This window comes from Mus pahari, chromosome 14 (genome assembly GCF_900095145.1).
Source record: "Mus pahari chromosome 14, PAHARI_EIJ_v1.1, whole genome shotgun sequence".
NCBI lineage: Eukaryota > Metazoa > Chordata > Mammalia > Rodentia > Muridae > Mus > Mus pahari.
The window spans coordinates 47,118,077-47,129,545 of NC_034603.1; the positions used below are offsets into that span (position 1 = coordinate 47,118,077).

The 11,469-nt window shown below is 36.6% G+C and overlaps 1 protein-coding gene across 1 annotated transcript in view; it reads left to right on the top strand.

Annotated features, from left to right (window-relative positions):
- The window catches only part of Nf1 (neurofibromin 1), a 248,403-nt gene that overhangs the window by 35,321 nt on the left and 201,613 nt on the right, over window positions 1-11,469 (top strand). The window contains exons 2-4 of the mRNA XM_021212697.2: window positions 1,998-2,141; window positions 3,812-3,895; window positions 7,543-7,733. Coding sequence (XP_021068356.1) covers window positions 1,998-2,141; window positions 3,812-3,895; window positions 7,543-7,733 — 419 coding nt within the window. The remainder of the gene's footprint in view (window positions 1-1,997; window positions 2,142-3,811; window positions 3,896-7,542; window positions 7,734-11,469) is intronic.

Below are 11,469 nucleotides of genomic sequence, written 5' to 3' on the forward strand. Positions count from 1 at the left end.
CCTGGAACTCACTCTGTAGACCAGGCTGGCCTTGAACTCAGAAATCTGCCTGCCTCTGCCTCCCAAGTGCTGGGATTAAAGGCATGCGCCACCACGCCCAGCTGAGGTTTTTTTTTTTGTTTTTTTTTTTAACTTTTATGGCTTTCTTTTCAAAGATCATTTATTACTTTCACAATTGGGGAAAAGTGAATTAAACTTCAAAAATATCTTTAGTTATAATAGAATATAGAGCTATCTTGGACATAATAGAATATAAAGGGTTTAGGTTGCCTGAGGAAAAATAATCACCTTTGAATTATCTCTATTTAAAACAAAATATGATCTACTATAAGATCTCAACAAATAGGGGTTTATTTAGAAGAAAGCATAACATTAAACAAAGAACTGTGAACAATGAGTAGTTTGTTTCTAGTTTCACTCAGAAATTCTTTGAAAGGTCACAGACTAAAATGTGTGCTTCTGTGTACATTCTAATGAGTTTCTAAAAGGCCTCTCAGACTGTAATGGAAGTTAGGGATGACGTTACATTTCACTTAGTATACACACAGGAAAAAAAGCAAAGGAAAAATATCTCACGAGGAGGAAGAACACCCAATATGTCATCTTTAGGTATTAGGAAGCAAACATATTAAGGAGGTGTATTCTTTGCTGGAGTATAGGCTGAGTGATGAAGAGCATTGGCTGCTTTTCCAGAGGATCAGTTTGATTCCCAGCATCCACATGGCAGCTCATGACCATTTTTAAACTCTAACAAGGCCACACCTCCTAATGTGGCATTCCCTATGGGCCAAATATACTTAAACCACAGTTTCACAGTTTAAGTTTCATTTGTGTGAAAATGACACAGTGGGCATTTTCACCTTCTAAAATTATCTTTTTTGAGTTTTCAATTTTTTTCCTGCACAGTCTTTTTTGTTTTGATTTTTGTTTGTGTGTTTGTTTTGATGTATGGTTTCTCTGTGTAGCCCTGTCTGTCTTGGGACTCATTGTATTGACCAGACTGGCCTTGAACTCAGAGATATCTGCCTGCCTTTGCTTCCTGATTTAATCCTGATTTAAAGGCATGTGCTACTACTGTCTAGCTTTCTCCTCTTTATGGTCAGTTATGTAATTCTATAGTTTCTGTGCACTACCTTCCTTACTTCCGAACCTCATCCCCTCTGTATTTGTTACTTCTCTGCTGTCAAGCTAATCCTGTCCTACTGACTACAACCATCTGGCACCACCTCTCAAGTGGAGAGAGTCATGGGTGTGGTCTCACAGAGGAGCCTCCTTGGTTCTCAGTATCACCAGGGTCTAAGAACAGTGAATTGAGTTCTGATGCTTACGTACAGAATTACGCTTTTGAGTTGAGATGCATTTTTATGCAGTGAAGTTGAACTCATCCACAGGTTAGTGTAAATGTGAACCTCCAAAGAATTTTTTTTTTTTTTTTTTTTTTTTTGTGAGTTTTTTTTTTTTTTTTTTTTTTTTTTGTGAGATGAATTTCTAGGTTGTGTTCCTACTGCCTTGGTTGAGTGGTTGGTTATCTTTACTTCAGTCAGTTTTAACTCTGTTCCTGATTTTATAGTTTATTATATTTGAACAATTGAGTGTTATTTTTTATTGATTTAGGAATTTTCAGCCTAGATTTTCTTGGTCTGTATTTCATTCAGTTCACACACTAAAGGCTTATGTGTATTTCTTGCAGAATTCTTTTAATTTGTAGCTAAAAGGACATAGCTCTGGTTCCTAGGCCCCGCTCTTCTCGGAAAGAACTAGGTGGAAGATTTGACTTTATAGATACAGGTTATGGCTTACAAGAAGAAAACTGAAAATTAAAATTAACAGACCACTTAGGATTTGCTCAAAATTCTATGCTGCGTTGTACACTAGGGTTTGAGATATAAATATTCATAGGCATGGTTGATAAAGATTTCCTAAAAACTTGTGATTTTCACTGAAAATATATGTTTAGTCATTTTGAAGAGTAACATCTTACTATTTTTCCCTTTTAGCTTCCAATAAAAACAGGACAGCAGAGCACACACACCAAAGTCAGCACTGAGCACAACAAGGAGTGTCTGATCAACATCTCCAAGTACAAGTTTTCTCTGGTCATCAGTGGGCTCACCACCATCCTGAAGAGCGTTAACAACATGGTGAGTGTCTGATTTACAGGATGTCTGCCTTGTGGTGAATTTGCTTCATTTTCGTTGTGGTTTGGAAGTTTGGAGAGCATGTTTTATGTATGGAAAACATATTCTTAGGCTTGCAAACAGAAGTCGCTATTTAATGGACAAGCACAAGTGTAACTTTGAAATTTTGACTTCAGGTTTTATTCCCTTTGAAGCTTCTCTTATTAATTACTCTGTTATTCAGGAATTAGAATTTTATATCTCTTTTGTATTGTATGTAAAGTGATCATAATATAGATTCCTTCTCTCCTTTCTTAAGCTATGCCTTCAGTTGGGTAATACAGACTTTTCCTCTTCCTCCAACAGCTTCTAACAACCTACTTCATACTCCTCTAGACAGCAGATGGACATTTCCTTCTCTCAGTTTGTGGTGTTTGTGCTGAGCTGTGAAGCAGCCTCTTTTGTAGATTTTGAGGATTAGTTTTCTAGTCATGTCATCTTCGGAGAATTTCCTTTTAAGTAGGGTGTTCAATACCAGAGTTACAGAACTGATGAATTGTGGGTATGGGCAGTCCAATAGATTTTTTTCTTTGCTAAATTTATGCTTTTTTTCTTCTAAAAAGCATAGGACGTTTTATAAACCTGCATAGTGATTTACAAGATACACTTCCTGTTGTGCTGTAGCTCTGTGCCTACTGTGGAGCACAGTGTTAGTGTTTCTTCTGTCTGAGCATGTGGCTGCATTCCCAGGCGCACTGCAGTAGTTTATATTTGCCATTTTTGTTAGAACTCTCGTGATGTTGGCATTCATGTAGACCTTACTGAAAAGTTACAGGGCCTGTAAGGTGGCTCAGTGCGTAAAGGTAATTGTCAGTGTCCTCGGAGCACACTGGTTGAAGGTGAGAACCAACCCCTGAAGTTGTCATTCTCTGACCTCCACATGGGCACTGTGGAGCCAGCCATACTAGCACACGCACTACATGTACAATAATGATAAAATAGAAAATAGAAAAATTTAAAAGAAAAATTATACAGTGAACATCACAGTTTCTTGTTAGTACGTAGGTGATACAGTTTGAAAGTAATGAATGCTTAAGATTCATTGTAAGCGATGTAGTAGCATTTTGTTTTAATAAGAATTAAGAAGTTAATTGTTTTGTAAAGAAGAAGATGGCTGAATGCTAATTCAGGACAGGTACAAGCCTCTTAACTCATGAATTATTTTAAACTCTCATTGATTCATTATTTACCCCCACATCCTTCTTCCTTTTCTTCTTCCCTGTCACTCCCCCAGCCTTATAGAGTGCATAATATACTCTGGGCTGGTGCCTCAAACTTATTTCCCTAGTGCTAGCATTGAACTTCTAATCCTCTTGTCACTATTTCTATAGTGTTGGGACTACCAATGTCTTTTCATTATGTCTGGCCAGATTATAGATATTTAAAAATACAAAGCAGCATGTTTTACTGTTATATAGCTAAGAGAAGGCTTTAATAAATGCCTCTATTTCTGTTAACTTGGAAATTTATTTTTTGAGTATTAGGGTAAAGGAAGAAATGATAGATTTAAGTATCATTGAATGTAAAAGACAAAATGGAAGATTAATACTTTTTCTTGATCTTTAGTCTTTTATATTTCATGTGTGCTAATTTGTAGTGAAGTGTTAATCATATTTTCTGAATATATTTTTTAGAGGATATTTGGAGAAGCTGCTGAAAAAAATTTGTATCTCTCTCAGTTGATCATATTGGATACACTGGAAAAATGTCTTGCTGGGGTAAGTAAATTCATTCTAAAGTAGGCAGGTTTTGTGAATTCAGCCTTGAGAATGAGCTGGAATACCGAAAGGTCAGTATGGGACACTGACGACACACTAAAAGTCTTTGTCTGTGGTGGATGAATATGAATTCTGTTAATACAGATGACCTGGTGGCACAGTCTAGAGAAAATTATTCTTTGAGCTTTTGTAAATCCCATAGATATTTAAGTTTACTTAAAATGTTAAGTTTGAGCCCCATTTCTGTCTCTTTTTTTTTTTTTTTTAAGAATTTTTTTAGATTTATTTATTATATGTAAGTACACTGTAGCTGTCTTCAGATGCACCAGAAGAGGGCGTCAGATCTCATTACGGGTGGTTGTGAGCCACCATGTGGTTGCTGGGATTTGAACTCAGGACCTTCGGAAGAGCAGTCAGTGCTCTTAACCACTGAGCCATCTCTCTAGCCCCCATTTCTGTCTCTTAAGATTTTGTTTTAAGAAAATATTTTTTTTTAAAGATTTATTTATTTATTTATTATATATAAGTACACTGTAGCTGTCTTCAGACACTCCAGAAGAGGGAGTCAGATCTCGTTACGGATGGTTGTGAGCCACCATGTGGTTGCTGGGATTTGAACTCAGGACCTTCAGAAGAGCAGTCAGGTGCTCTTACCTGCTGAGCCATCTCACCAGCCCCAAGAAAATATTTTTATGAAGGAATCACTATTTGACTTAATTATTTTTCAGATGTTGTTAAGCCTGTGTCTTTGTATAGTTGGAAGAATGTGCTCAACAGACCAAGGGTAGTCTTACTTTCCTGCCTTCATGATATGGTTTCAACTTTATACAGACCTCGAAAATGGGCTCTGTCCTTTCTTTGTTTGAAGTTGTCCTTCTGAGGATAGCTACTACCAGAAGATTTGTGTAAATGTGAGCATTTTCATAGGCATGTGGAGGAGTCATTGAGTACCACGTAGTTCTTTCCCAGGTTGCCTCTGAGTAGCTGTGTCTACTTATTTCAATTAAGACTTTCACTTTTTCAAGATGTTTTCTGCTGCATACAGTATTTATATTCTTCTCTAATCTTAATTTTTTCCCCAAACATGGGTAGGTGTTTATATAAATACATAATGAATATTTGTTTTAAAATTGTCTACTCCATTTATGCTAGTTAGCGCATTTCTTTTTATTCAGCATAGAATATAGAATTTTGCTTTTATTCAGAATAGCTTTTCTCTTATGAGTTCTCTACAGTAAATCTAGAGGGAAGACACTTAAAACAATTTTTTAAAGGGTATTTTAAGTGGATGAGTCTTATGACTGTGTGTATGAGTGTGTATACATGACTGGATCTGGAGTTACTAGTGGTTGTGAACTCCCACGTGGGTGCTGAGGACCATGTTCAGGTCCTCTAGATGCTTTTAACTACTGAGCCATCTCTCTGGTCTCAAGAGGGAAGAGATTTTAACATATTAGGATTGATGATGTGGTTGGGAAGAGAAAGAATGTTTAGAAGTGACAAGGATTATGCAGGGAATTGGAAAACAAAAACCCGAAACAACTTACTCACACTCACAAAACTTTCCCTGGGGAAGTTTGTGGGCCAGAAACAAAAAAGTATATGATTTATTTATAGTTTTTAAAGTTTAATTTAAAATTATTTTTAATTTTTAATGTGTGTAGTTTACATGGCGTCTATGCATGAGTGTAGGTGCCCTCAAATGGCAGGGGCTTCTGACCCCCCTGGAGCTGGAATTACAGGTGTTTGCAAATCATCATCCAATGTGGATGCTGGGAACTGAACTCAGGTTCAAGTTCAGGCAAGAACAGTACGTGCTCATAACCACTGAGCAAAATCTCCAGCTCCTGTAGTATTTATTTTTATTTATGTGCATATGGGGTGCACATATGGAGGTCAGAGAACAACTCTTGGATAGTCAGCTCTCTTCTTCCACTTGACAAGGATTTTGGGGATTGACTTTAGGTCGCTGGGTTTACACAGTAAGTACTCACTAATCGAACCAGTTTGCCAGCCCAGCATAATACTTCAAACTCTTAAAATTAAAAAAAGTATTTATTTTATTTTATGTGTACAAGTGTTTTATCTGCATGTATGAATGTATGTATGTGTGTGCATGCCTGGTACATGAGGAGGTCAGAAGAGGGCATCAGATTCCTTGAAACTGCAATTACAGATGGTTGTGAGCTACTGTGTGGGTGCTGACAACTGAACATGGGTCCTTGCAAGAACAAGTGCTCCCAACCACCGAGCCACTTCTCCAGTCCCTGATATTTTGAATTCTCACTGATCTCTGGCCATAGTCCAGAATTACAGCATTTGTAAGTTTTATACTTAAAATGGTAGGAACTATTTTAGTTTGGTGTCCTCTGTTAATCTGTGAAATGGAGAACAAAAACACCATTATATAGTGGGATGGAATTGTGAGTTTAGACATTGAAACCTTGGCAGCACTCTTAGTACTTTGTAATTTCTGCTATATCAGACCAACCATGATTGAGTTGGGGAGAATGGTGTAATGCCTCTTTAAGTTTCCACAACTTTTTCTTCATTAACATTTTTAATTGTGAGGTAGTGTATCTTGGAGAATGGTTGTTGATATTCTTTGGGGATATCCTCATTGTAATGATGGTATATTTTCACAGTATACCTGCATAGTCTACATATTATGTTGACTTGGTCTGCTTTGAAATTGTTTCTTTTTGGTTTCTTTTTTTCTTTTTTCTTCCTTTTTTCTTTCTCTTCCTTTTTTGTTTGTGGAATTAGACATTGTATTCAGGGCCTTGTGCATATATCACTGATCCATAACCCCAGAACTAGGTCAGGTTAGTGAGTTAGCTGCTGCTTAGGAAATAATCCAATAATCTGTAAGACCAATGGGTCAGTTTTAAAAGTAAATTTCATGGAATGTAAAAATGAGATATGTGGAGTATGGGGGTGGGTTGGGAATTGCTCTAAAATAAAGAAACTGCAGGACAGAAGAGTCATGCCGTGATCTCTGAATCACTTTTGGATCCTCATTGAATAAAAAACTGTGAAGACCTTTTCAGTGTCATACAGTGTGGATTGGGTATTTGATACATGGAATGGTGATATTTCTTAGAATGTTAATTGTGTTGAAATTGCATTAGAGAATATCATTAGGATAAGCTGACACACACAAGGGCTGAGGTATTATAAGGTTTATAAGGTACTTTGATGTGATTTAGCTCAGCAGTATTTGTGGTGCATAGTACATTGTTTTGGTCCAATTATACAGAGGCCATGTGCTCCCCACCTAGGAATTTCTCTGGAAGTTAAAGGCAAATGATATAGTGTACTCACAGTGAACATGAATAAAGTTTATTGAGAACGCACAGGGAACTGCAAGTTTCTAAAAAGGGAGGGATCAACTGATAAACAAGGGAACCTGTGAGGCAAGGTGGAGGGTCGGGCTTCAATTGTAATGACAGGGTAACGATGTCTTCTTTACTGACCAGATATAGGTCGATGTGGCAAAGTCAAGGAAATGATAGCAGTTGTTGAATTCGAGTGATAGCTGTGTGGCTGTTCCTTCTATTCCAGCTTCTCTGTGTGCTTGAAACTTAACAGTGAATGTTTGCAGGTAAAGTTAAAGCTTTATAATTATGTGATTATTTCCATTTTAGCAACCAAAGGACACAATGAGATTAGATGAGACAATGCTGGTCAAACAATTACTACCAGAAATCTGCCATTTTCTTCACACCTGCCGTGAAGGAAACCAACATGCGGCCGAACTTCGGAACTCTGCTTCTGGGGTTCTATTTTCTCTCAGCTGCAACAACTTCAATGCAGTCTTTAGTCGCATTTCTACAAGGTTAGTACCTAAATCATGTGGGACATTTAAGTAAAATAAATTTTAGAATTCTTGTCTGCATAAGAGTGGTTAACAGAATGACATCTGGGCTTTTGAAGGAATTCTATATATTGATTTTTCTTGACATTTTAATTATGTAATGTTAGAAATTACTTTGGAGATAGTGATATTTAGATATGAATACTATTACAGACTTGGAGAAGATGCCTCTATGGCCAGATCTATCTCCCTCCCTCCCTCCCTCCCTCCCTTTCTTCCTTCCATGTGGTACTAAGGATTGAATTCAGGGTCTTGTGTATGTAGGCAAGCTTTAAACTTTAAACATATTCTTCAGATTGAACTATGCAAATCAGGTAGAATAGTTGAGAGGAATAGCAGACATTCTAATGACCTAATTCTCATGGCTCCTAAATTTCCTTAAAAATAATCTAAGTAATATAGAAACAAAAGGAAGTAATTATAAAATAAGAGTCTTTGGAGAGTGAGCTGTGTTTTAGTGACTATGAAAATCCCATTTACTGAGGACTCACAGTTTATGCCATGTCTCACAGTGATAATGAAAGGTTGTTACAGGCAAATAAATTGATACCCCTCAAAAATTAATGTATTGTGCTGGTATAATGGCTCATAACTTTAAAACTGAGCATTTGGGAGCAGAGACAGGAGTTGAAGACCAGCCTTTAGTGAGTTTGAAGCCGGACAGGGCTGCATAGTAAGACTCCGTCTCAAAAACATAAAAACTCCTACAAACAAACAAACAAACAAACAAACAAACAAACAAACAAACAAGGAATTGTGTCAAATAATGGAATTTGACACATTTCCAAATTTCTAAGTCGGATAGGCCTCAGGAACTACGTTAGTTTCATTATATTAGTTTTCAATATTTCTATTTTAACTATTTTGTGGAATTTTAAAATACTGTATATTTAATTTAATGATTTCAAAAATGAATTAATCAGGAGAGATTGCTTAGTGGTTAAGAAAACACATGATTCTCTTGCAAAGGACCTGAGTTTGGTTCCCAGCGCCTGCATGGTACCTCACACCCGTCCAGTTTAGGTAATTCAGTACCCTGTCTGGACACTAGGCACACATGTGGTGCATGTACATGCACAATACATTCATATAAGCAACCATATGCATAAAATAAAAACAAACTTTTAAAAATGTAATTTTGGTGAAACGAAAAGTCAAGTGTTGACTGGGGAATCCCTTGGTCTGTAAAGGCCCTCACAGAGCAAGCCTGCTGGGTGTGGGTTTTATCCCTGGGCCCTATGGCATAATAGAAAGAATCACCACTACAGTGCTGTCCTCTGACCTACACCCCTAACACATAAAGCTTAAAAATGAAAGAAAATTATTGTTTGATTATTTCCTGATAAGTCAAAATCATAACCATGATATTACAGATGAGAAAAGTAGTTTAAAATGGTGCTCAGTGGGATGAAATTATAAAGAAATTGTGACTGACTTGTCTTCATGAAAATGATTTGCCTTTCTTGTATAAGTACATTCATATAGGTTCTTAATTATGATAAAATAAAAAGTATAAAACAACTCATGTAGAGATTTAGTGACTAAAAGACAAATACAGACAGAGAAAAGTAACCCTTTTTACTTGTTGGTCCCTCTTATCTCTAACTTACTAGTGTTCCACCAACGGCTTTCTATTACGTTTCCCAGCGAGGTGAATGAGAATATACATTAAAACTTGAGAATTTATGGTCCAGTATTTAAGAACTCACTTGCAATCTTTTTAATAAAAAAGTTTTTCTATAATTATAATGGTAGGTGACACTATTCTATGATATTACATCCTACAGTCTTAATAGACTATGAAAAAAAAATTTAAAGTTTATTTAATGATATATCATTGGTTAAGGTTTATATAACAGAACATTTCCATGATTTTTTTTTTTTTTGGTTTTTCGAGACAGTGTTTCTCTGTGTAGCCCTGGCTGCCCTGCAACTTGCTCTGCAGACAAAGCTGGCCTTGTAGATTTATTTTATATTCTGAGTCACCATACACTGATGGAGCCAACAAGGTGACAAACAGGGAAATAGGATTCTGGAAAGTTATACAAAGTAAAAATCCTTTCATTTAGGTCACTACGAGATTAGTTTTATTACTTGGAAAAAAATTTTTAAAAAGAAGATAAAAAGCAATAAAGAAAAATACAGTTTCTTAGTGTATCCATGCAGGAATTGTTAATGTTTTTATAGAACAATATTTCCATGGAGTTTTTGAGTAAGTGTATTGTTTTGTAAAATAGAACAAATGTGCCATCTTTGAAAATCCTAAAGTTGGCTTGGAGAGATGGCTCAGCTTTTAAGGACACTGACTGCTCTTCCAGAGGTCCTGAGTTCAATTCCTAGCAACCACATGGAGTCTCATGACCATCTATAAAGGGATATGAGGCCTTCTTCGGCTTTGTAGGTGTACATGCCGACAGCACTCCTACATTCAAAAAACTTAAATAATTATTTATTAAAAAAAGGAAAAACCCTAAACTCACCCAAAGCTGCTTCCATGAAATTTGGCAGCATTAGTTCATTTATAGATGACTTTTGTTGATTTTCCAAGTCTAGTAGTTTGTTATCTGTTGCCAGAATAGAAGTTGTGGCTAGAGTTTCATTGACTTCTGTGGCAGATTAGCCAGAAATGGGATCTGTGAGATAAATACTTCATACAGCTATGTGTCTTGATTTACTTAGTACCAGAATTAGGACCACTCACCTAACAGACTGCTGTGATGGTTTAATTTAAATGGGGGCATCTTATGATACTATTCTTATATCTAGGTGATACTATTCTTATATCTAATATTCTGTATATATAGAAGATTTGAGTCCTTCCTTCCTTCCTTCCTTCCTTCCTTCCTTCCTTCCTTCCTTCCTTCCTTCCTTCCTTCCTTGTTTTGATTTTAGATACAGACTTTCTCTGTGTAGCTCTAGTTGTCCTGCAACTAGCACTCTGTAGACCAGACTGACCTCCCTCTCAGAGCTTGTCCTGCTTGCTTCTCCTCAGTGCTGGATTAAAGGTGTGCACCACCACCACCCAACTACATTTCATTTATAATGAAGATCATAAAATGAGTTGGACTTTACCAGTTTGTCAACAGATGTTCTTTTTGGCGGTGCGTGGGGCAGTATTGGTGACTGAACCCAGGGCTTCATATGTTCTACCACTGAGCTACGGTTGTAGCCTTCTTTTTACTTTGAAAAAGGGCTTCACCAAGCTGTTCAGGCAGGCCTGGAACTCAGTTTGTATATCAGGCTAGCCTTGATAGTGTCCTCCCTCAGCTCTCTTAGAAGCTGTCATTACAGGCCTGTAACACCCAAAACAGCTTTAGTTTTTGTTTCATTTATTAATTGAAAAAATCATAACATAGCTTTATTCTGCTGAAATGTCTTGTGCTGTAGGCTTATTACACTCTTTAAAGTTTTATTTTTATATTGTTTTATATATGTTACTTGTGTTTCAATGCCTGTGGAGGCCAGAAAATAGTATGGGATCCCCTGAAGCTGAGATGACAGGTGGTTATAAGCTACCATGTAGGTGCTAGGAATAGAACTTGAGTCCTTTGGAAGAGCAGCCAGTGCTTTTAAGCAATCTCTCCAGCCCTCATTGCACTTTCTTTTCTTTCTTTCTTTCTTTCTTTCTTTCTTTCTTTCTTTCTTTCTTTCTTTCTTTCTTTCTTTCTTTCTTTTTTTTTTTTTTTTAAAGATTTGT